The sequence below is a fragment of the Notothenia coriiceps genome, unplaced genomic scaffold (genome assembly GCF_000735185.1).
Source record: "Notothenia coriiceps isolate Sejong01 unplaced genomic scaffold, NC01 NC01_scaffold00037246, whole genome shotgun sequence".
NCBI classification, from domain to species: domain Eukaryota; kingdom Metazoa; phylum Chordata; class Actinopteri; order Perciformes; family Nototheniidae; genus Notothenia; species Notothenia coriiceps.
Window position 1 is genome coordinate 16,207,056 of NW_011369947.1, and position 26,718 is coordinate 16,233,773.

The 26,718-nt window shown below is 42.6% G+C and overlaps 1 protein-coding gene across 9 annotated transcripts in view; it reads right to left on the reverse strand.

Moving 5' to 3' along the window:
• rbfox3a (RNA binding fox-1 homolog 3a) overlaps nucleotides 1-17,274 on the reverse strand; it is a 265,880-nt gene extending 248,606 nt beyond the window's left edge. For all 9 annotated transcript variants that reach the window (XM_010794991.1, XM_010794995.1, XM_010794992.1 and 6 more), the window contains exon 1: nucleotides 17,187-17,274. In XM_010794991.1, coding sequence (XP_010793293.1) covers nucleotides 17,187-17,208 — 22 coding nt within the window. In that variant the 5' untranslated portion in view covers nucleotides 17,209-17,274. The remainder of the gene's footprint in view (nucleotides 1-17,186) is intronic.
• Between the last annotated feature and the right edge of the window lie 9,444 nt (nucleotides 17,275-26,718).

Below are 26,718 nucleotides of genomic sequence, written 5' to 3' on the forward strand. Positions count from 1 at the left end.
CCCCCTCGCACTCGCGACACAGATTGGGCAGGGGCGGCCCTGTAGGTAGATCTTTTGGGCTTGGTCATTTTAAAAGTAGCTCCCAAGCTGCAAAGGTGTGGGCATCCCTGAGATTATGGAAATGTCCCGGCTCTTAGCCTGTCATGTACAAGTGCTAGTCCTTAGAAGCGCGAGTGTAACATAGTGATGTCATTATTTTAAGGGAGCAAACAAAGGAATCCAATAGAGGGGTTTCAGGAAGGGAGGGGGTCGATTTCGAGAGAAACACCCTCTTTGATGACCATTTACACGCAAAACATACCTAAATAACCCACTACAAAGAAAGGGAACCCAAAAAGGAGCCATGGGCCTCTTCAACATTACATCACATGCAGTTCATTATAATTCCTCTTTTGCAAAAGTCTTATTTCTAACCTTTTTTCGGATGATTTATCATAAAAACAGGGAGTAAGGAAAGAAGGAAAATGTAGAGTGTACATTATATTGAATGTGTGCATTATAACGAAGGACAGTGATGTTGAGGGGGGGAACTGGACTCTCTGAAGGTGCCATCAGAGAGGTGGATGCTCTCCAGGCTATGGATCACATTCTGCAATGCCTCCCACCAACTCCATGACTCCAGCGGGTCAGGCACAAGAGCAGCTTCAGTAAAAGACACATTCTACCAAGATGCTACACAGAGCACCACAGGAAGTACTTCCTGCTTGTGGCCTGCAAACAGGAAGTAATTTCCACCTGTGGCCATGATACTGTTTAACTCCTCCCTTATCAGGCATGTCCATATGCTGGAACTATATTTTATTCTTTTAGTTTGACCTTTTATTGGGCATTTTCTTTCAATTTCTTATGTGTATATACTATTTTAATTCATTCTAAAGCTTGTATATTTAGAAGTGAAATTGTATGATATTTTATTTTATTTATTTTCTATTTTATTTCATTCTTAAATGGAACATCTGTCAAAAAAAGTCATTTCTGTCCGGGTAATAGAAATATTTCTGAACGTGATAAAAGGCCATTGTACATGGCAATGACTTTAAACTTATGCACATTACTATGTTTGCTTTTTTTTAAAACATGGCCATCAGTGTTTCTCTCATTGCTAACCCAACCATGTTATACAAAGTATATTCTTTCAATACCAATGTATCATGGCCCGATGCTTTCCTGTGTGTACTCACAGCTAAAACTAAACTGTATCACTGAGGTGAATGTCTACCAAACCGACACCACATTTCTCTTACTGTAACCGCTGTCCAATTACCGGCTTACATCGACCCAGTTAATAAAACAGTCCATTTGATCCGGGTGAACCCATTCATGTTATGGCTCTGAGCTACAGTGTGTGTTGACGTCGTGATCAGATGTATCGAGGCAGACACCTGACATGTTGGTGTTACTTTCACAGCAGCTGTCACTGCGGCCTGGCAGTGATTGACTCGCACCAGATCTGCTTTCGGATTAATATTTCATCTTTCACTTAATAGAAAAACAGATGTTCTGCAGCCGTGTACACTGGGAAATAAGCCGGTGGTAATGTATGCATTACTTACAGCCAGCTAACTAAATTTAGAATGAAATATGCATCTGACAGATGCCTCACAATCAACTTCCAAAAGCCTATAATGGGATATCGACAGATTTCATTTATGCAGGGCAAACTGACCTCATTGGGGGAACTAATAAAACTTTTGGTACATTCAACCGGAAAGATGCCCAGACTGTATTTCAGTCTTAGCCAGCTCTCTGGGTGCCCTTTAAAGCATTGACCTCTTCACAGAGTGAGGGCTCCTATGTGATTAATACGCTAGGCATTTATTGGCACACAAGGCACTTTTACCAATAGGTCACCTGCTTGACCTGAGCGCGAGCACGAGGATCGAAATGGAGTGGACAGGAAACTATATGGCTTAGGGTGGTAACAACAGGCAAAACACTCAAAAGGCAAACTCATAACCATCCCACTCATATAAAGCTATTTGGGCTCACACACACACACACAAACACACACACACACACACACACACACACTTAGTCTCTATCACATTCACCAAGACCCACCAACACAACACACACAGCCCGGGGCATAAAAGGTTTCTGTGGCCAGAACACAAACAAACTCATTTGTAATCTGCCATGACACACTCCCAACACACACATACAATCACATGCACACGCAACAGAAAAGCCAAGTAACATTATCCCTCTGTGCAGCTAGATGGATCAGACTGTTTATCAGAGGTTCTCCACCAGCAAGAAGGATCATAATGTCAGCAATCGACTCCATGGCGATCAATATGGATACCTGTACAGCTATGTATTGATGCAAGTTAACAGGGAAATTAGTTCGAACTCGGGGAAATGTCAGTATTTCAGCAAATCACTGTTTCTTTTTCAAAATTGGACTGAATGGAGTTTAAACGACAATGGAGGGTAGCATTAGCTGGCTAAAATGTGTGTGTTATTGTATTATATCAAATCAGAAACAATTTTTTTGTGTGCATCAGTTCAACACGCTTCTTAAAATAGGATATCATTTGTCTTACATAAAGCAGGATAGATGGGGCATCAGAATGAGAATAACAAGCCTTGGAGAAACGGCGATGCAACACAACAACATATGCACACTGCAGTAAATAGCCAGTGCCATGTTCCCCTGCTCCTTAATCATACTGATGCATGTACGCAAACACACAATACCATACCAGGCACACACTCATGCACACACACATTCTTCTCCTATATCTTCCACAAGCAGTTGGAAAGCGCGTGCACACGCACTCATTCGCACACATCTTTTCCGAGACCAAAGGAAGAGCTGACTGCAACATTTTTTCTCCACTTCAAAAAAGTAGCCAGTGTCAAAATGATAAATGAGGGATCATGAGGGAGAGCGTGCATACTTACATTAGACTGCACAAGAGCTTGGAGAGCTGCAACCGCATGGAGCAACGGGCGCTTTCACGTGCACCGCTCCAAGGCTGTTGTTATTACACACAAGGAGCCCGTATGCAAATGACGTGCCACGACACTGATTAGGTATGTGAAATTACTATCAACATAACAATAACGTTTTCAACACAACAGCGTGCAGAGTGTGTGACCTGACATTACGAGCGGCTGGATGGGGGAAATGTTGTCTTCCTTATACAGGTGTTGGCTGCTAAAAGGTTGATTGCTAATTTCCCGGAGGTGAGTACGGCTCACAGATGTGTGCGGAGAACATCTGATAGGCCTTCAGACTGCTGATGCAGGGCGGCATGGGGATATTTTCAAAAATCATTTATAACATCATTTCGGCATCAGTTTACAAAATGGCGGCGCGGAAAGATTGATGGGCAGGCGAGGGCTGGTTAATATGCGTGATTGGAATGATACACAAACGCCGCTGTTTGTTGTTTGGAGAGTGACGGCGAACATACTGATTCGCAGGATCTACATCCATTCCAATAAAACGCATATTGACATGTACGCATCTCGGAGGTTTTTTTAAAACGATGTGCATATAGCAACATTTGTTTGTTTGCATGTCCATTTTATGACCTCAATAAAAGTGTAATCTTGTATTTTAAGTGTATGCTATGTAATCACTTTTTTCTTTTATGGGAAGTTTTCGGTCACAGCACGTTGTAAAAAGAAAAAAAGAAACTCCACAAGGTTTGCCTACAACGATATTGTAGCACTTCTCCAGATAACAAGAGAAAAGAAAGCCCTTTGCAAAGTTACTGCACGGGCACTGCCCAAGCACACACCCTCGGATCAATTACAATGTAATTACAATAGCAGACAGAAATACAACCTGGGTCTGTGCTCTGTCTGCACTGATAACTGATAGATAAGCACCTGAGGGATGGCTGAGAGAAGCACCTGGCCAGAAAAACATCTCAATGCTGTCAATAAATTACTCTGCTGGGACTGTTCTTTCCTGGGTAAGGCTATACACGATTGGCGGGCACCAGCCACATCCCCACCTCCTGTGCAGTCCATCTAGCTGTCCGCCGGGAATGACAAGTGGGGGGGAAAGCAGCAGTTTCGGATACTGCGGTAGAAAGAAGTCCTGGCTCTCTAACCGTTCCCCTTACCACTTTTCATGGGAGCCCTTTGGTAACCCCACAACTAAGTATTTCAAAACTCTGATCCACCCTTTTTTGCTTATCAAGAAGCGCTCAGAGCTGCAGTGTGTGACACGGATGCAGATGTGCCGGTCAAAAGGATGAGTGGAAGAGCGAATTTCATTGCAGAGAGTGTACAAAGACAAAGAGATCAGCGATAAGGCAGAGAAGTGCACCCATATCGACTGCTGTCACTTAGGAGCATGTTAAGGAGTGTATTAAGGATTAGAGGGGATTAGTCATATCAGATCACTAGAGGGTTATCAGTGGTTGCAGCTCCACAACGAGGAGCTAGCGGCGGCTCTGAAACAAGCGCCCCGCCGTCCTCGTATAAGTCTTAATATTAACCCATTAAGTCGGACGATTTATGAGTTTGGAGAAACAATTAAGGCCGTGATTTTTATTAGGAGCTTGATTGAGTGCCTCCCTCCCCCCGGTGTCTCAACACTACCAAAGTTTACCCCCTCCAGAGAGCTGGGAGCCCACTCCAAATATTACCGTGATTTAAGATGCAAAACCAACACACATTAAAACAGCTCAGAGCTTATTCCATGCGCGCTTCCACACAAAACCAATTTAGTTTCCATTGATCGCTTTTCAAGCAATTAGATTTCCATTGATGGAAAAAGTAGAGGCTGCTTGTATGAGATGGGGAGGGTCAGTGGTTGGGCGCTGTGATTTGCGCGTTTATTCAGACCGTTTGACCACCTCCTCTAACCCTTGACAGATCCCTGGCTCCCTCCCTCCATCCCCTCTAGCCCTGCCACGTCCCCACCTTCCGGACAACAAATAACTCACCCACCATGAAAAAATGCCTGGCGTCAGATTATATATCCGTCTTTATTTCCAATATTGCCTCTTTGTTTCTGCAAACTTGGCTGATTTTCTAAATTGTGGAGTATTGACTGTTTCTGAGCCTGACCAAGCGAGTCTGATGTAACACATTGGAGGTAATGATATCCCAGCGACGGGAGAGGCAGGCTGGGGCAGCACTGGACGATAGCCAGGCCCTGTAACCATTAGTCTACTCAGGAGCCGGCTCTGTTCTGTTCCAGCACGGCAGGGCTTGCCATCAGGACAAACGGTAACCCAACTCAACCAGTGAAACCACCAGAACCCCTCCCATGTGCCCCACCACAGACAGATATGTCATCAGAAATCACTTCCTTTCATACAGCCAAGGTCATTCCTTGCCTTTCTGGAAAAATCAGCTTAAACTGTCACATAGCTTAGTAACGATCCCATATTCAAAATACGTCTCAAAGGTTAAAGGGTGAAAAGTAGATTCAAGGAGTAAAATAGAAACACTGAATGCCATCAATGTGAAAGTAGGGAGTAATTCCCAGCATGCTCCCAGAGGAAATCCACCTTTCTCCAAAGCCCGGGGATTTTGACAAATGCCTTTCTCAACACCAGCAAAGGAGACAAATGTTACATTTAAACAGAAATACTTAATTTCCGCTTTTGGTGACTTGCAGCAGATATCATTAATCAACAGAGGCCTACCACGCTCAGTGAGCCTGCTAAGAACCAGATGATCGCCCTCTTCCACTCAATCCATCAAGTATGATTGGAGAAAGAAAAGGTTCAAAAATGTTGAGTTGCACCCACACAGGAAGAGTAATTACCCTTGTGCCAGTGGCTGAGGTGTTCCTGTGACACCTCGACCCTCTGTTTATCATGCACCAGATTACTCATGGGGGTGTCAACGTGGCGTGACAGAACCAGCACCTCCACCTATGTTCCCCTCACTCACTGCACTGGAGGAAGACAAATATGACGTACTGAACTTTTAACGAGCAAACTTATCTCAGGGATCCGGAAAACATAATGCCCTTCACGTGTCGAGAAAACAAAGAGATCCACACTTCGAATGACGGTATCTGGGCTTCGTCTCTTAAAGTCCAATTTGTTGATTTCTATCTTGCATTGTCACATCAACCACAATTGTTGTGCCTTGGGGGTATTACTCACTGTCTAATCTATGATAATATGCATTGAAAGTTTTTTTTTAAAAGGTGCAATGTGCAGCATTTTGAACATGAATACATCATTGTCAAATTAATTGTGATACATTTGTCTACCTCAATGATATGGTATACAAATGATTCCATTATCCTCTAACTCATGCCACTGAAGTGGTAGTCGTGTGAAAGTTAGCGCCTTCTTTAGAGAAAAGTCTTTTTTTTGACGTCACTGTTGGAAGGGCTTTTGGCTCTGCTAGCACTGACATAACAGTCCCCTCTTTCTGCTAATTGTTGTAAAGTAATTGCTATAAATGTTCACATTGAAGAAAGTCACCAATAGAACCAAGATATCAAATTAAAGAGGATATATTTTGCTCATGTTCAAGTTCATATGTGTATGCTGCCTTCTCGTACTGCCTGTGCTGCAGCACTTCTTTTCACCCTCTGTCTGAAACCAGAGCCCAGTGTTATTGTTTAAAAAGTTAAACTATGGTGCCTGAAAAGACAGCTTATTGTTAAAAAAGTGGATGTGATTGGAACAAAATATTAAATTAAAGTGATATTGTGATAAGTAGGATGGGATTTATTGCAGAGATGGATTTGGAACTGCAGAAACGTACTGATAATATCAAGACAATGGGTAGAGAAAAGAGTCTGCATGAAACATTAAACAGGGTATTAGCGATAAAGGCCTTTCTCTCCGCTTGAAACTATTATGGGATGTTATGGTAAGTAGTCTTCTCTCCATCATTTACAGATTCTACAGTTTACCCAACATATACACACAAAAGGGAAACTTTGGTTAACACGATTTAATGACCCCAATGCAAGTTGTTTTGTTTCCTGCTGCAAGTTCCTCGTAATACAAGGACAGAAATGTGGACAAAACACTAATGAGCTGAATTTTCCAGTAGAAAACAATACATAGTTAAACTACACATTTCACCAAAACTAACTTTTTTTCATTTTTGAAACAACTCTGACCCATTTTCTAAGATGCCAATGAATTCCTCTTTTTGGTGAAAAAAAAGAAAATAATGAGGTTTTCTCACAGTGTAACAGGCAGACTGCATCAGTCCACCGAATGTTCTTGTGTGTTTCTGGTAATCACACTGATTTTCGTCAGTTAAGGTGTTAAGGTGGAGAGGTTTTATGTTTATGTCTATATTAAAGGGGCCAAATGATGCTAATGTCAAGGTTTCATAATTGTCTTTTGTGCCGCTACTTTGACATGTGAACAGTGCTTTATTTTTCACAAACTGTCTCTTTTCACCTTTTGTCTGAAACCAGAGCCAAGTCTGCTATGATTGGTTAGCTGGAAGGCTCTGTTGTGATTGGCCAACCGCTTAGAGAAGTCCCGGCCCTTTGCCTATCGTGTAGAATGTGTTGGAGAGCTAGCCAATATAAGCGCAAGTGTAGTGCAGTAAACAAAGGACTACAACAGTAAACAAAGGACTACAACAAAAGACCATTTACATGCACAGAAACATATATCATACTACAGGAAGTGGTAAAGTCTAAAAAGCATAATAATGAAATGATTTAAAATTAAGAGGTGATTGATGTTTTTTGAAATAGTACTGACCGTTTCCAAAACATCAAAGATGAACAAACTTGGAGTAGCGTTTAAAATGTCGGGACAGGGGGAGAGTCAGACGAGGAAGGACGTGCAGAGGCAATAACAGTAAAGCAAACAGGCTGCTGCCTTTGCACCACTGCTTCTTGCCTCCCTAGTGATACATGCCAGAGATAACAGCTTAATTTCAACCTCAGCACTTTTACTGCACTGTCCGAGGCATTCACTGCATCAATGTATCAATGTACCGCCATGCTAGTCACTCTCCACTGCGACAACTAACAATTTTCCTATGATGGAAGCTTTCAGAAAGGTGCCACGATTTAGCTGCACACAAGCCGCCCCCCTCTGATGGCTTTGGTCTTTGGAGACTCTGCTGGCTGTTTGTTTCTCGGAGCACAGGTCACAGGGCACGCTTTTGATTGAATCCCCCACACTGTGGCGAGTGAAGGGGGCGGAATTGTTCTTGATTTTGCTGCAGAGGCTCTTCCCTCTGCAAAACATTTCCTCTTTCACTTTGAAAAGCAGGTGCTGGTGCTACTTCAACTGTCCAGGAAATAAAAAAAGACGTACAAAAACTACTACAAGGAGCCTGAGAATCTTCATCTGAAGGGCTCTAAAGACTCCAGTTAACCATGCCAGAGGAAGAGCAGAAAGGTTATGGTTGTTTTTTTTCACTTTTAAGAAGCAGGATCAAAGCTGAAGAATGGTATATTATGTTCTTCAATCCATAAAATAAGGAATAATATTCAACAATGTTGGATATACTTCAGAAATGAGCATCAATCTCTTTCTTTGAAGGTGAAATTATAAAGTCTTCAAAGATGTTCTCTCTTTAATTTGAATCTATATTTCCTCAAAATAAAAGAAGAAGAAGAAAATGCTGAATCTAACTAATACTTATTTTTAACTGCCACCTTGGTGCAATTCATTTGGAGCTCCTCAAAGCCATGTGAGAGGACTTATAACGAGATAATCACTCTTTGAGAATAACATGTCAGGTCCCTAAACACACATTTTATAAACATATGTGTTTTTGCTCAATTTAATTGCTAAATTGTTCATCCTCCATCTTGACACGGTGCTTGAACCTGGACTATTCTCAAAGCAATTAACAGTGAACATTTTTATTAAGTGCTACGATGGATTACATTTATTGTGAATCTCCTTGTCGATTCAAATTCATTGTCATGCTCCCAGTTTGATGGGAGACACGCCGCTGCCCGGGCTTCCTTCAGAAAGTCCGGGGTCTTTGGATGCGTTGACCCCGCGTTGCACTGAACACACGAGACTGTTATTAACACTGACGTGGCGGAGGCCGGAGCGTGGCCGTCCGGGGAGCGGAGGCCACCGAGGGACCCGGGAACCAGAGGAGATCCACCTTGTTGGGGCGTCACGGTGAGAAACCGGCCACATCACACATCCCCTCCAGCTGTAGGGGGTCGCGTAGGGCAGCGTTTAAAAGGGCAAACATGAGTTGAATAAAGGAATATGCTTAGAAGCAAATTCCTCTGTCCTCTTTCCTTTCAGCTGGCTGTGTTGTTGAGATGCCATTCTACAGGGTTTTATTTCAAACACAGGAATGCTTTTTTTTCACGGAACATATAACTGGCAACGACACGCTCTTTTTGGCGTTCCCAGTGCTCGCCGTCCTCTGTTATGACAGCGGATCCTCTATCTTAGCTCATGCATCTTACACATGAGTAATGATCTCACAACTTAAAAATAACACCGCTATCCAACGCTTTCACATAGGGGAGAGCCGTGGCAGCCGTATTGCAGGCATGTCTTATGTTATCCATAGGGAAGTCAAAATAAAATGTGCTTTTCATCATGTGTCATGAAGGCTCTTCATGCCTCCCCCCCTCCCCTTTTCACTCATATCTACATTGAACCTCCCGTCAAAAAAATATTGGCAAATGTTGTAATTACGTGCCGAGTATCTGCGGCTCACATGGCTCGAGGCGTGCAGCGGTCCTGGGCCTGATACTTCAGCTTTATCATATTTTAGTTTTATTTGAGAACGATGGCAGCACCGTGCCTCCAGTCAGCCATAATTGAAATGAGGGAGGAAGATGTAGAGGCTGTGTGCCCCTCTCCTTGTAATCAAGCCCTTAGTCCTGTGTGCTTTGCCATTTTTCAAATTGAAATATCTTCGCAATCTTTATAGTAATATGCAGCGAGTCCTCTTAATGCTTTAGCCTGTGGGTAATTAGGCATGAGAAAGTGTACTTTTTTACATGAGGAAGAGACATGCAGTAAGAATGTCGAGGCCCAATAAAACAAGTGGGCCTCGGATGCTGCAAGTCCACTGGAAGCGTTCAATTAAATTCATGATTACATCCATAACAACATAAGGCTGGTTTGTGACTAATTTGTTATTCTTTCTGTAGCAGGCGTGACATCAGTATTCAACCGGCGACTGCCATCCGTTTTTTTTCCACCCTGGCTGTATGTGTTGTATGTGCGAGCCATGTGTTGGGAGGCGTGTGGCGAGAGAAAGTGAAGCCGGGGGACTGATGGAGAAGTTGATGTATGATCCCTGGTGGCTGAGCTTGTTTGAAGCGTGGAGCTGGGCAGGTGATTCGGAGGCGCCGGCTCTTTAAACAGCGTAATGAGCCGGAGAGGACGCTGCCCCCCCACTCTCTCTCAGCCCACCAACACCCCTCCCCTCCTCTTCATATCATTTCATATTGGAAAACAGATTTTGTTGCAGATTTTGTTGTTTTCCAAATGAGTGATTCCAGGCTAACTGTCACTACAATCTAAGAGTTACAGCATTTAAAGCTCTGCTAATCTATAATCTTGCATTGCTAATGATTGAAATTAGTCCCAGGGATGAACCCAAAGAAAATGGGTTTGCATATTTTTTTGCCTTTTTAGCAATGTTTTTACCTGCCCAGTGCCTAATGACAGACAGGAAGCGAAACATGTAGCTGCAGGCCAGATATTTCTTTTCAGGAGTTGGTGGACATTACGTCAGGGTATAAAACGTAGTAAAATGTGTCCCTACCTTAAAAGCAGTCTGGCAGAACATCAGTGTAATAAATACTGCAGTACTAATTAATTACAGGGGTGTATCAACATAGTTTATGTCTTGATTCAGGAGGACATAGGTGTTTTGAGGTTTTGATTTGAAATGTGAGTACTGTGTGATTTTGATTTAGCATTCACTGTAGCATAAGGGGCCCTATTATGCAAATGTTCAGGTTCATATTTGTATTTAGTGCCTCTACTGTGACATCTTAACATGCTATTCAAAAAGCTCTTTATTTGTCTCGTACTTCCTGTGCTGCAGCACCTCTTTTCACCCTCTGTCTGAAACCAGAGCCCAGTCCCCTCTGATTGGTTAGCTGGCTGGCTTTGGTGTGATAAGTCAATCTCCTAGAGAAGTCCCGCCCCTTAGCAAACCATACAATAGCCACTTTCACACCAAGTACTTTGCCGTACTTAATTCCCAGCATTTAGTTCCCTCATGGAACTAAAGAGCAGATCGCGTTCACACCGGAATAAGTCCCTGAGGGAAGATTACGCAAATGAAGCCGCTGACGTCACTTCTTCTTCTTCTGCTTTGGGTTTACTGGCAAGCCGCAAACAACTTCATGGCGTATACTGCCACCCGAAGTCCCCGGCCGGAAGTCCCCAGAGTTTGGGACTGGCTTCAGTAGAAACTGCTGGGACTCCCCCTGAACTAAAAGGGAAAAGTATGGGGAAAAGTACTCCGGTGTGAAAGCGACAGCGCATACTGCCGCCCAAAGTCCCCGGAGTTGGGGACTGGCTTCAGTAGAAGCTGCTGGGACTCCCAGCCGAGTCCATGTCTGCATGCATTTATATATTATCAGCAGCAATGAAACGATGCATAGGAAGCTTGTAGCCCGTCTCTCTCCCCCGAGTAAATCGCCGAGAAGCGCCGACACCTCCTCATCACTCCACCGCTCCCATGTTTTCTTTTGTGTTGCCATAAGTTAGTCTCTCTCCGTTGGTGCGCGGGGCTAATGCTAATAATGCTAATGTGAGCAAATAGAATGGCGGCTTCACAAACCTTTTCGGAGTTTTACGGGGCGTGGTTTGCAATTCGCCCAGCCAATGGAAATTGGAACATTTTCTTCCCCAGGAAAGTACAACCTCTCTAGCAGGGACTGAAAAGGGGTGAACAGGTTCGCATGAACTAGGTTCTAGTTCCAGATCTGTTTGGTGTGAACGCAAAATCCCAAGAATTATCGGAACTATTCCTGGGAAAAATACTACTAATATGTTAAGGAATCAAACAATGGTCTACAATGGAGGCGTTTCAGTGATTGGGAGAAAAACTCAAAAGCATAATGAGGCCCCTTTAACATGTACTTCCCTTTCCCTATAAGTTAGATGCATTGCAGGTTTAACACAAGTTAGGTGTACTTAGCCCGGCCTTGCAGCCTTTTGAACACATCACTGTTCAAAGCTATACAAAGACAAGACAACTCACACTCCATCATCAAGTCTGCAGACACTCCAACAGGTTCATACAGAGCAGTGTCAAAGCCAGGGTCTAAACAAGTGTAACAAACACAAAGCTAGTACAGATACTAAATGTGTTTACATGAAAAGAGTATGACCGCCTGCAACCGGTCCTCATGCACAATTTATCGTGTGTCTGTTTGCAGACATATTTTTTGCGATGCCAAACATAATATGGCAGTGGCGGCGGCTCGAGGAGGAAACAAAGATGCGGGGGCATGCAGGGGAGAGAGACGGGCTACAAGCTTCCTATGCATTGTTTCATTGCTGCTGATAATATATAAATGCATGCAGACATGGATGCTGCTCGTAAATGAATAAACACATACATCAATTTCAAAATCCAACACATTTGAAATTCAAATGCAACTGCGCCTTTTTTTGTTATTCCTCTTTTTACGATATATCTCATTTCGCGTGCAGAGATATAAAAGTAGGGGGGGAAATTAGAGGGGTGGAAGAGAACAAATGCTGTATGGAATTTGAGATTATGTATTTGGTTTGTGTGTTTCCCTCCTGTTTAAATCAAACACGGGGGGGGGCGCATAGCCCTGGGCTTGTTGCTGGTGACAGTTTCAGTGTTTCTAGACTTCTCTCCTCCCCCTTTTTCTTTTTCAACGACGGTCCTGAATTGAGAAGCGGGGTGGAACGGGGTGTAGGCCTCTGGCGGAGGGTGAATTAAATAGTCACTCTCTCTCCTTCTCTCTCTCGTTGCACTTTCTCTTTTTTTCAGTGGCGTTTAAAATCAATTCATTCAGTGGACTGCTGACACAGCCCGGCCCAGAGAGCCCAGGATTTATGGCTCCCTCTAATGGGCATGCTCTGAACCAAAGCCCTGCCGTCAGCACAATCCTGCCAGCCACCCGTCCGCCCCACTCCCTCACTCCATCTCGCTTTTAAAGACGCAGGCACCCCTCCTCTTCCTCCCTCTGCTCCTCCTCCCCCCCTTTCCCCTCATCACCCCCCCGAGCTGGTGCGGAGGGGTTTAAAAGCCTTAAATAATGTAGATATCACAATTTACCAGAACACAACAAAAAGGGGACTAAATACAACCTTTAATCATTAAACGTTGTGGTGTTAAACGCTTTCTTGTAACGCTGTGACTGATATCTGGTGAATTTCCCTGGCCTTGTCCACAGAAAGCTTTTCAAACAAGTGGTGCTTCAAAGAGCAGTGAATATTATATCTCCATCTGTTCTGATATCTATTAATACCTGCACTATTTACCATAACAGTATAGGGTTTATTTTAAGGATGAACAGACACTATATAATGCTGTCAATTTCACTTTGAAACTCGCATTAAGTGTTAAATATTATCTAGATATTCTTACAGTGGTGCTTAACTGAGCAATGTATAATATCTCTTTGTAATCATTCACAACAGATTTTTTCCAGGACGAATTGGAACTGTTTGTCAAGTTGAAACTGAAATTGAAAGTATTTTTCCGCGCTGTGGGCAGACATTCTGTGCTAAATGTTTTCTTATGATTATTAAAATCCAGGGCTAACAAGTGGTGCTTACAAGAGCAGCATATAATATCTCTATCCATTACCTTGTCTGACTAGTGGAGCTTCCTAAGGTTTTCGTAGTGTATATATATATTCATATATTCATAACCGAGTCTAGTGTCACAGGATCTGAAACAATTTATGGCTCGAGAAAAAACGTGATTGAAAACACTCGCCAGTGTAAAGATATATAAAAAGGATCATGGCCTGAATTGCGATGACAACATGAAGTCACTGCTGCGCGACACTTTGAGGGAGTTAGCGAGTCTCTCTGTGTGACTGAGTGTGTTCCTGGATTGTATTTATGTCTGTTTACACTCCGCCGCTGTTGACCCTGTTGTACCCTCAGGCAACCCGGCAATTTGCAGACAAATACAGACCTTTGCTTCAGCCCCGGAGCCTCTAACGCACATCCTTATCCATATTCCTGCTCCGCTCCGCAGCTTGTCAAGGCGTTATGGGCCCTGAATTAACCTCCCATTACAGCAAGGCTCCAGCTCCCCCCTAAAATTAACTATAACTGACCATTTGGCGTGGCTTCATTATAAAGCCATGCATGTAAAATCAAGTCATGTTCCCTGGCCGTCACATCCAATTTCAAAATACAACCCCCCCAACCCCCACAGTATCTCCATCTTTCTCTCTTACTTAAGTTCAACCTTCTCCTTGTTTCATAAAATATGATCTGATTAAAATAGATTACACACCTTGTTAGCAGAGCGTTTCATATATCGTGGCCTTGTTCTCTGGCCTATTTGTTTAATAAGCTCTGCTACATCAGTGTTCCTTTTAAGTGAACATACTCCCCTGCAGCAAAGGTTAAGATCAATACCTATACCTGTATTAAAAAAAAGAGAACAAAGGAATTACTGCCAAGGATATTTCTCCTTCTCAGGAAAAAGATAGATAATCAGCAACAATAGTAGGAGGAGATCCTAAACAGGAAGCAGCGTTTATGTGCTGACCTGTGGGGAGAGCTACAGGTCAGCTGTGAAAAATTCAGCACCGATTAGAAGCTCGGACTAAAGCTTTCCCAATGTCTCCAACACTCGGTTATGCAAATAGGATATTATAAACAGAGAAGAAAGGCAGAGTCTTTGAGGGTAAATTAATGCATTATACTCGTCACCTCATCAGCTGACTGATGGAAGACTTCTTATGTAATCGCTGATGAGGCGGGGGGGACCTTCTACTGTACCTCTCAGATGTGGGAATAATACCGGGTCGTATCGCCTTACAATGAAAACAATACTCCCCCATTTGCCGTACAAGTAAGAGGGTAAAATGTAATACTGTGCTTGAGGAATACAATTATCATTTAGCGAGTCCGTGAGTTGTGTTTGACAGGGCCTGAACTGCGGGAAAAACTCATTTTCATTTTTCTTATTATATCATGATTATATAAAAATTCTTAACCAGTGGCCACAGCAGCAGCAAATTATTGCAAATTATCCCCATATTGCCACTTTTTAGCGGAGGCAAATGAACAAGCACTAGAACTCCAGTGTTTATTCCATAAATCAGCCGAATGCTGCACCTGTTGAGAATGTAAATAGCTGAGGCTATTTGATTAAACTCTTACATCAACACATTTGAAGAGCCATTTCTCTTTTTGGGTTGTTTATTATTCGGTTTTCTTCCCAGCATTAAGTTCTCTCCTCCTACACCCCCGCTGCAAGTGTAGTTTCAATGGGTGGTGACGGGGGAAACATAACACCCACCAGCTATACGTGGGGGCACGGGAGGTCCATCATTACCAAGCCACAGTGGTGATCACGGCAATAATATAGAACTATAACTGAGCAATTAGACTAATGGAAAACGTCCCTATTTCTCCCGGTGTGCGGTAGCTAGATGCGGCGCTTGCCCCGTGGGCCCCCCCCCCCCAGGAGATGGGGCTGGAGATGTGAAGTGGAGAGGAGGTAATGGCGGGGGCCCATTGATCCTCACTGCCACCTGCTATATGGCTCCACGGAGGATGGGCGGGGAAGCAGAGGACTCTATCTGGGGAGAGATCAGACCGGCTCCTGGGCTCTCAGGCATATGGATAAGAGTCTTTCTCTAGTCTTCCGCTACTTAACCAGCACACATTAGCAGAATATGGCCGAATAGGGGGAGAGTAAGGCGTGCATACATACAGGATTTATTACAGTGAGGGTGCATCCGCAGCGAGAGGGCGTGAAGCCGTTTCCTAAGACTCGTGAGCGCTTGGCTTCTCGTGCAGAGCCAGGTGAGAACAGGAGCACTCAAACAGCCAAACTGTCTCACTTCCAAATGTGTGGGAGTGGACATGGAATTGAAAACATCTAGAAAAGGACAAAATAGAATGCCCTACTAAGAAGAACCACAGCATCAGTTGTTTATATGCCCATAAACAACTTATTGTTATGTTTAACTGACAAAAGCCTCTAGCCCTCGAGTGAATGATGACCTTTGGATGTCAAGAGCAAAGGCTGAAGAAGCAGAGCGTTGGGTTGGTGGATGGAAGAGTCCTCAAAGGAGTGAAAATATACTTTAAAGAATGTTTAAGGTGTGCAACACACAACATAACTGCTGTTTGTACCTTACATTGCCAACAAAAGTGATGGTGTACTGACACACCCTGAAGTACACCTCAACATCACTCCAGTGTAGCGAGAAGTCACTGGAGATCAGAACAAGTAAACTCTTTAGTTTACTAGAAATCAAACGTGGGTTTATTTTGTTATCAAAACATTATACAACGAACTATGAATGTCCCTGACTCTTAATAAGTGTAATGTATGCCTAACCCTGACCAAGCCTTACTACTACTACTACTACTACTACTACTACTACTACTACTACTACTACTACTACTACTACTACTACTACTACTACTAATAATAATAATAATACTAATACTACTACTACTACTACTACTACTACTACTACTACTACTACTACTACTACTTCTACTACTACTACTACTACTACTACTACTAATGTGGTTTATAATCAGAATAAAGCAATATGAGTTGTGTTGTTTTGAAAGGAACAGACACTCTTATCCTGGTGATAAGGGCATTAGATTAGATCCGTTTTACGATTTAAGTCATTTTCAAACCCTAACCCCTGAACCTAGCGCTAAACCTAACTAAAAACAAAGTTTCCAATGGCCTTGATGTCCAAAACAATGACCAAACTAGGTTTTAAAGTGAAATGATGGAGAAAGCAGGCAAGGCCATGCAGTTGCAGGTCTAGATGGATTGTATATCTAGATATGGCTTTAAATAGTTGTCGAATAAGTTTCAAGAAACAGGAATTCCCAAACATATAACTTTGATTGGATTGTTCTGCGGATATTTCTCAGATCCTGATAGAAAATTCAACATGTTAAGCTTGGTTTCAGTGAAGTTTGGATCAATACAACCGGGGTAGCTTTTCCACTAGTCCGAACAAAACAAACCTAAAGTAGGAGTGGGAGAAACTTCAAACACAGACAGGACCTACAGAGCACAACACACGGACATGAGGGTTTAAAGGGGGTTTCTGAGAGACTGACCTGCCCAGCTGGGGGTCTCCATGTACAGGTAAAGCCGGTCGGGCTGAAGCTGGGTCACTCTACTCGCTGCTGTTGCCACAGGTGCTGACGAACCCTGCAGGAAGACAAAGAAATACATTGTGTCTTAAAACACAGACAAGTGTAGAAAGAGGTGAAGTGTGAGGATAATAAGAACCCACTGACAGAGTGAGGAACAGCTTCTTTCCTAGAGCTGTGGTGTCCAATGCAACTTCCCTATTCAACCACAGAACACTTTACAATGATGGTGAGCACACACACTCAGAGACGAAGTAATGTGACACTCACAAAAACACACATCCCAGACCCTCAATCAATTAATATAAAGATACATTCATCTGCTTTTTTTAGCATCTATTTATTAACACCCAACCACAATCTGTAACTGTTGTACCTTTACCTGTAAATAACCTTCAATTTGTTTTATTCTCTCTGCTGATTTGACTGCTTAATTTATTTCTCTCTATTTTAAACAACACAGAGAGAAGAAAAAAAAAAAATTGTACATGATGACAATAAAAACATCTGATTCTAGTTAGTTTGTTTGTTAGTTCATTTCAATAAAAACAAATATGCCCCTAAAATAAACAAGACGCCATGTTGTAGTACATATTGCTGATAAACGTATCAAACCTGGCAACCACCCTATATCTGGTGTTTGCTAAGTACATGTAGAGCGAAATATTCTTTAAAGCTGTTTTCAAAACACTTGTACTCCTGTTAAATATGTGTAAAAATGTATCTCCAACTATAGCAATGTGAAAGGTTATAATGTTTTTTTTTTTACGTTACGCACCAGGTTTTATTATACACATTTAGACAGGTGTTATTGCATTTAAGTAATAACATTATCTGCCGGTGATGTTATTAGTTTGGTCAGAGTGACTAATTGTGTGGCTGATTGTGTCTGAATGTGCATTTGCATCAATGTCTGCAAGCATTCAATCTTGTGAGCGAGCATTACGGCCCACATATACGTCTGTCGGGCAGCACATACAGCAGCATGCCTCCGCCTCAGTGTGCGGTGGCTGCTTTTTCTGCTGACTTGTCTATCCTCGCAGGCCTCGGGTTGGCTGTTGCCCAGAAGCCCAGCCGGTGAACCGCAGAGAAAGCGCATTGATTTCATCCCAGCAGAAATCCCTTCTCCCGGTGCACGCCTTCCTACCCCGCCCCGCACCTGATTAAGCATTTGCAGGGAGCCATGCCAACACAATTTGTCATTTATCAAAAGTAATTAAAAGCCATTTCTTTTCTCTTGTTGATTGGGAATTGACTAATTGTTGAGGCTGTGAAAACGAGGGAATAAATAAAACAGGGAAGGATGAATTTTACATAAACTCAGAGGAAAACATTAATGCTGTAAAATGAGCGCCAGACATCTGGCTCTGTGATTTCTCTCTACATGATTATGACTGCGAAACCGAAACAGTTGTTTAGCGCATTCTGATATACTACCCATAGGCAGTAAATAATATATTAGAAACAGTGTATTGACTAGCCGACTTAAAAGGCTGTTTTCACTTCATGTTGTGTGAACACAAGAGTGGGAGGAAAATACAAACACTGGTTGGTTACTTGTTAACACAAAATGAAAAACGCTGCTCCCACTTGTGCCAAAGGAGATATTTGAGCCAGTAAACACCACGTTTTCAGCATGAGAGGAAAAACAATAAGAAGGAAGGGAAAGAAAAGAGAGGCAGAGGATCTAAAGCCATCCTCCTGCAGAGGTTACAGTACGTCTCTCCAATGAAACCAAGCATTGCCGTTTCAACATTATCGGTAACAACCTCTGAATGCACCATTACCTTCTATAAGGGCAGAATGAAATGTCAGAATTGATTCGAGAGGGGAGGGTTGAGATATAAGTGGGCAGCTAAGGTGGCCATTTTGTTTCAGTGGCCCTTTATTTGGTGTCCCTGGATCATTAGCAGACAGCAAAAAGGGAGCTGGAAGAACATGAAGGAGGAGTGGGCGGCCGTAACGCGTGTCTCTAGTGACAGCGAGTGAAATGGATACAGAAAACGACACCACACACAAGCAGAAAAAGCCAGAAATCAAAGAAGAAAAAAAAAAGGAGACACAGGGAAACGCCAGAGGAGTCGTTTAAATTTCCCACCACTTTGTAAATAACTTTAGCTGCACAAATACCTGGCTACGCTCTCAGCGGATGAAAAAATACTTGAGCCAACAATTTATTCTCTGCCAACAAATGGAGCCGTTGCTTCAATGAGACAATTTGAATATCCCTTTGAAGGCTGCAGATGGACAAGCAATACTATCATTGCCTGGGAACACAGAAATAATTGGCCAACAGTGGGAGAATCCTCCATTCTCTGCTGAGGCACAGCCCAGCTTTGGAATATCTAATTGAACCGCTCACTCTCCTGCCTTTTGTTTACATTCCCATTCATCATAAAAAACTCAATTACTTATGTTCCCTAACATGTATGGTTATTAATGCTGTAATTATGCTCCTCTCCGCTAATCTTTCGCCTTGCAATTTGGGTGATATATGTCGGAACAACAACCCCTGCAAGTGAATGCTGAATTAGGAATCCATGTGCAATAACACACCTTCTCCTGGGAGCCATCTGACGAAGAGAGAAAGCTTGTCATTGTTTGTCTATACATGGGGATTTATTCCAGCTCAGTGAGCATGTGTTATTATATACTGTCTTAGTTCGACATGCATTTCCAAGCAGAAAGTTGACTAATCAACGATCGCTTTCGAAAGAACAGATGTAGCCGGGGAAAGCTGACAAGAACAACGGAGGAAAAATGGCCAAGAAACAAGGCAAAGTACCTCTGGCCGGCTCTTCTTATTCTTCTTGTGAAAGGCTGTAGGTATGACAGCTTTAGAGGTATGAAATAATGTCGGTGTGATCCTTGAGGAGCCCCTGCAGAGAGGCTGAGAGGGTCCTGTACTGCCTCGAGCAATGAGTGTTCTTCAAGGCTTTTCCTCAGAGCACTTTTACAAGAGCACAAATTAGGTGTAAGGAATGCCTGTGTCGGCGGGCGCACCCTGCCAGCACACAGAGAAAAAGAGAGGTAAAAAAAAAAAAAGGGGCAGAAACTTGGATGACAGTGAAGAAACGGAGGGCGTCGTAAAGTGCGGAAAATAAGCTCTCACTTTCAAACGTTTACGGCGGCTCAAATATCTGATGATACCTCTCATAGCTTTTAATCTTTAATGTGAAAAATTAATCATCCCATTCATTATTTTAATAGCTGTCATTTTTCTCTCCCCAAAGTGATGATTTATAACCATTAAGACCTGCGTAGGCTTGTGTGAGAGGGATTTATCGTAATGTTTGCACCAGGTAGCCTCCAACCATATTTCATTACTCTGACAAGCCATTAAAATGCCCTGATGATTAAACAACAGCTCTGAGGTCAGTGTGTATGGCTGTTTCTTTACCCAAGCCGGAGTGAGCGGCGCAGCCATGCAGACGGGGACCCGTAGCCGAACAAAGCCCTTTCCCCCCCGGTTCCCTCCAGACCGGAGACGGTAGTTATGGATCTGTATCTGTTGTGCTGTGCGAGAGCGACGGGGGCGGATGAGAATAATGTACATGCACAGAAGCTACAATGAAATTAAGTGAAGAATGGGGCTATTATGTCTTTCTATCCTCAGAGGTTTGACACCATGATAGCTGTGCTCTTAAAGGAAAAACTCAGATTCCATTCAGAGGATCCATCCATCTGCCGCGCTAACTGTGCTCCACAAGTTATTTTGTGACCATGTATTGCCATGTATCCCTCTGGTCTGCACATTTGTCTTCTATACTTCTATTTCAGTTATTGATTTGCTGATTCTAACAGGCAGGGGCGTGTCGAGCACATCTCGGGGTCGAGGGGCATCACTGTCACAGGATGAACCCGAAAGTCCCACCGTTACTTCTTTGCAGTTAAATAATGAGGAGAAACCTGTTGCTGTAAGCTGCTCCCACACATTCCAATAACATTATTTTGACATTTTAATCAGTTGGTTCGTTGTAGGGTCTTAAAATGTTTTAAATGGTGGCCAAACCACATTTTTTTGAAAGCTGAAATGCTCTGTAATGACAGGCGTGAATGTGTATTCTCGTTATTCAATGTAAATAAATTGCTAGATAGACAGGGTTTATCTACATGTAGTCCCCTTTATTACTGCAGGGACACAACACAAATATCTCAACACTGCTCACCAATTGTTACATTTGTTCCTGCAGTCTGTTATATAGGTTTTTGTGCATGTAAATGGTCTGCAAAGACTCCAATTCTAAAGTGTATCTCCCACACTCCCACCCCTCGGCCTGAAACGCCTCCATTGGACTCCTTTGTTTACTTTTTCGAACAAAGTGACATTATGACTAGTGCACACATTGTATATGTGATGGAGGCTAAGGGGCAGGACATTTTCGACAAATCTCTAAGCGGGTAACCAATCACAAAAGAGCCATCCAGCTAACCAATCAGACTCGGCTGGAATGGGATGTGACATAATGCGTACATAAATAAAGCGTATATAATGCCACAGTAGATGCACAAAATACAAATTTGAACCTGGAAATTGGCATAATAAGTTATCTTAAGGCTTTGAATATGCAGTGCATCCATTCTAAAAGTGAGTAATTTCCCTAATCAAAGGTGCCAGCGAAGCGGGCCAAAAATGCTTGAACTAACAAGAAGGTGCTTCCAGTAAAAAAGCAAATTAGAAGAAAGAAACATTTTGTAACAACAAATACATAGCTGTCTCTTTGTGGATTTAAATAGATAGTGACATTCCAATGTCAAAGTTTGATTGACATACACATTTTTACAATTGCTGTGGATAAAAAAAAGTTGAAGTACATGGGATTTTTGGAAACTACAAAAAGATCGCAAACTATGCTCAAGTGTGATATTACATTTGGAGATAGCTACTTTGTTTGCTGCTGCGATGCATTTTGGTAGCATTGCTGTTCAAACTCAGTCTAACATGGCAGTCAATGAAAGAAGGCATTCATTTGCCATTCTAAGGGAGTCATACCAAAACATCACATTCCCTTTGGTGTTTTTGGACAATTGGAGGGAAACATTTATATTTCATCAAAACCATTGACTTTACCGCATTTGGCCAGTTATCTAATGGAATGAGGACGAGCAAACAAAAAAAAGAATGACTTGAAACACAAACAACATTGTCCAGTTTTTAAATGTTGGATTTTTATGCATGAAGGGGAATAGTTTTAGAATTCTGTGGGTTGAACTGGACAGATGTTGCCTGAGCTGTAGCAAGATAAACAGCAACGCGCGACACAAAATGGATTCCCATTGGATCCCAGTGGAGGAAGCTGATTGAACAGCAGGCCGGGGCAGCTCGGGGAGGATTTAACTCCCCTGCATGTATGTTCATGTCTAATGTCCTGAGTCCAATAGGCTGGATTGATCACCGATGCCACATCTGACAGTGTCTGACAGTGACTGACAGCGCCTGTAATTGCTATGTTTGCTCTGGGAGAAATGCAAAGCGCCATGGTGGGACCATGAGGAGGAAACAAGTCCAGCTCGGGTTATTACATCATAGTCTGTGTTGTGAGCCGCTTGATGAATTGATGTGATCAGCGCCATTTGGGCCATGATGGCATCGTGAAAAAAACACCTGCTGTGATTCCCAATAGTAGTCCACTGATATTCAACATTCAATCTAATGTTGTTATCCTCACTCAAAAATGGTCACGTTTATTTATCTATATAGAATGGTGCAGGAATTATTCCTAAAACCCAGGAATTATTCAAATTTGACCACTTCTGGTTTCTTTATCACAAAGTAAACACTTTTTTTGAACATCTTTTGGTTGAATGATTGTGGTGGGTTAACACAAGCTTAAGAAATGTTCAACATTTTGTTCTTTTACATCAAGTATGTCAGTAAATGGGGAAAGCTTCTATGTATCTTAAAACGACAGTTGCTAACAAATGGCTTAATGAGACTTCTGAACGCATTACACCTTTAGCGGGTGTTAGCTTAGTGGTGGTGACAAAAAGTAATTTGACTGTAGTTCCTAACGTTTTTACTAGGGCTGTCAAACGATTACAATTTTTAATCAGTTTAATCACAGCTTAAAAAATAATTAATCATGATTAATCACCATTCGAACTATGTCCAAAATATGCCATTTCTTTATGTATATTGTTGTGGGAATGGAAATATAAATGAAAGAAGGCGGGTATATCCATTTAACATACAGTATTAATGTATGTTTATTATAACTAGGGCTGTCAGTCGATTAAAATAGTTAATCGCGATTAATCGCAAATTTTTTATCTGTTCTAAATGTTCCTTTGAGGGATATTTTACAAGTTTTTTTTTCAACAACCTCTGAGCATTAAAAATATCCGCCTCAATTCAACCTGGAACCTCTCTCATACAATATAATAATATAATACAATGTGTGTGTGTGTGTGTGTGTGTGTGTGTGTGTGTGTGTGTGTGTGTGTGTGTGTGTGTGTGTGTGTGTGTGTGTGTGTGTGTGTGTGTGAATGGGATTGAGGGCAGGCAGGTGCAGCTTATCACATAGATGTTACAGTGGGAAAAATAGCATGTGTGTGTCACAGGAGAGAGAGGTTATACTGTTGCTTTGAAAGAGCCCTGGTCTGGATAGGCAGCACTTAGAGGGTAGGATCAACACTTTTCTCTAAGCTTTAGCTGTTTGATGTCCTTTAATTCAGCCTGAACTGGACAGTCCATTTGTACCAGGAGGCTGTGGCTCAGTGGATAGTATGATGGACTTCGAATCAGGGGATAGCAAGTTCAAATCCCACTGCAGTCAGCATGTCGTTGTGTCCCTGAGACACTTCACCCAAAGTGCTCCTGTGGGGATTGTCCACAGTATTGAGTATGTATGTTAGTCACTTTGGGTAAAAGCGTCTAATAAGTGACATGTAATCTAATGTACCAAACTGAAGCAGATTAGTTTAGACTTTGCCTTTTTGTGTGACCTCCATCCAGCTCATGATCATTTGTCTGAAGAGTTGTTATGTATGTAATTCAGCCCCCTCGCTGCAGCTTACCTAACAAGGTGTTGTTACAGCAGCAGAGTGAGACTAACAGCATCCGTCCACCAAGTGTAAAGAAAAATATGGTTGACAGTGATTTGCATAATGCAGCTCCAGAACCAGCCAATGAACAGGCAGAGCTCAGATGGTGTTTTATCTTCTGTACTCCTGCGTTTCTTGTCAGATGAGACAAGGAGGGAAGAGGGGGGGAGACGGAGGAGATCTCATATATATGTGTGTGTGTGTGTGTGTGTGTGTGTGTGTGTGTGTGTGTGTGTGTGCGTGCATGCGTGTGTGTGTGTGTGTGTGTGATAGCCCGCTGTGTGTGTGTGTGTGTGTGTGTGTGTGTGTGTATGTGTGTGTGTGTGTGTGTGTGTGTGTGTGTGTGTGTGTGTGTGTGTGTGTGTGTGTGAGAGCCCGCTGCGATGCTAGCGCTCCGTCTCTGCTGACACCCACCAAGCTTTCTTGGGAGCCAATTAGCCGTCGCTGGGCTCCGCTTTGAAGAGCCGCAGCAGATTCATATACACACAACTTCTTGTCTCTGCTCCTAATGAAGGAGCTAGGAGAAAGGGGAAGGAAAGAGGGGATGAGAGAGGATACACTTCTAGATTATCTTTAACCACCGGCTTTAGCTTATGATGTTTACGCGCAGATCGGTGAGGTTTCCATGCAAAACAAGACCTCTAACAACGGAAACGTTTCATAACATTGCATGAAATAACTTCCAAAATAAAAGCTCTCTGATGATGATAGCAGATAGTGTTGTATTTTACTTTGAAATTGCATCCTTGTTTACTTTTCTGTAAGGTTTATATACATGCTCAGTTAATGATGTGTCAAAGCCCTTCATGTGTGAACGAGCCTCATCGAGTCACGCAGCATTCCTGTCAACTCTAGCCGATGCGTGAAATCTGGTTCCTCCCTTTCCTTGAACATCTATCAACTTGTATTTGCTTGTCTGTTACCGCACTGAAATAACGTCTTGTGTGTTAAAGCACGGATCAACTGTGCCTCGATGTGTATGTCAGACTTACTGCTGCCATGCTGCATCTCTGCAGATCTCTCACATTACAAAACAAAGCTCACAATCTCATCTGTATTCAAGGGTTGTTCATGTGAGCTGGAGGGTTCTCGAAAGCAGAGGCAGCATTCATCTCTGTTTTCATTTTGGTCTGGGGAAGTGGATGATTGCACCTTGGCTGATTGTCCGTCAAACAATAAAGAAAGAAGAGGGAAAGGAGATATAGGGAGGCTTGAGAAGGAGGGGAGCTAGGATGTTGCTATTGTTGCATCAGAAATAATATTGTCGTGGCTTCCTTCCTTGTTTTTCCATCAAGCCACTCGACGCTAACTCCTTTCTTTCCTTAAATTACTCACAGTTTGAAGTGTTGCTTGGCCTCCGATGGTTAAGATGTGTTTGCTCAAAATAAAATAACAAACGTTTGCCCATGCAACAAAGAAAAATAGGCCTTTACAATATTCAAAAGAAATAGGCCAAACTCAAATAAAACAAACAACTTAGGTATTCTTTCTTTCGTGATAATGCTTATAACTTCACAACTTAAAGTGGACCTATCATGCTATATTTGAATAATATAGTGTAGGTCCATACCTATATAAGGCATATTTAAACTTTTTATTTTTCAAAATACCAAACAGATCATGCATTTTAGCCATTCCTCATTTCGCTCTAGTTGGGTCATTCCTAGCATTCGGTGCCATTTCAGCTAGGGTAAGAGAGGTAAAGAGACAGTTAGACAGGCTGAAACAAATACAAGAGGACAGAGAGTGAGAGCAAGNCTTGGAGCGATATAATTACTAACAAAGCACTTAAATACCAACAAAGGACTGGCTTATCTAAAGCTAATTGAGTAGCACTTGAATTGTTTTGGCTCTATGAAACCTGATGTACTTATATGATTCTGTTTTCTTCAAGTTTATATCTTCTTGGTCGAATGCACTTATTGTAAGTCGCTTTGGATAAAAGCGTCAGCTAAATGTAATGTAAGGTTGTGTTAGTGTTTGCTCACCCCACACCTTCCTCTCAGCGGCTGTCAGGCCTCATTATTGACAGACAAGGAAAGAGAGTTAGTTACTGACATGGTGCCGACTCGCTGTTGTCTCGGCCTGTATTTGAAGGATTGGAGCAGCATGTCATTAAGCTAGTGCTGGAGGGAGAGAGAGGTTCTCAGCTTGTGCTTCATCTCAACTCGTGCTAACACCATGACTGATTTACACAAACTTTTATGTACCCATTAGCGCTGCAATGTAGCCTGTGTTGGATCGAGCGTTTGCCTGGATGTGTTTGTGTGTGCTTGTGTGTGTTTGTGTTACTGTGTGTGTTGCTTTGTCCTGTGGACGTTGCATTTTCACTTAGCATCTTTCAAAATGATGAGTGTCACCAGTAGGTTTCTGGCAGTTATGTAGTCTATCTTCTGCAGACAGTTCGGTGCGTTTTCCCTTTCATTATAAACTGGCCTTGAACCAGGGAATG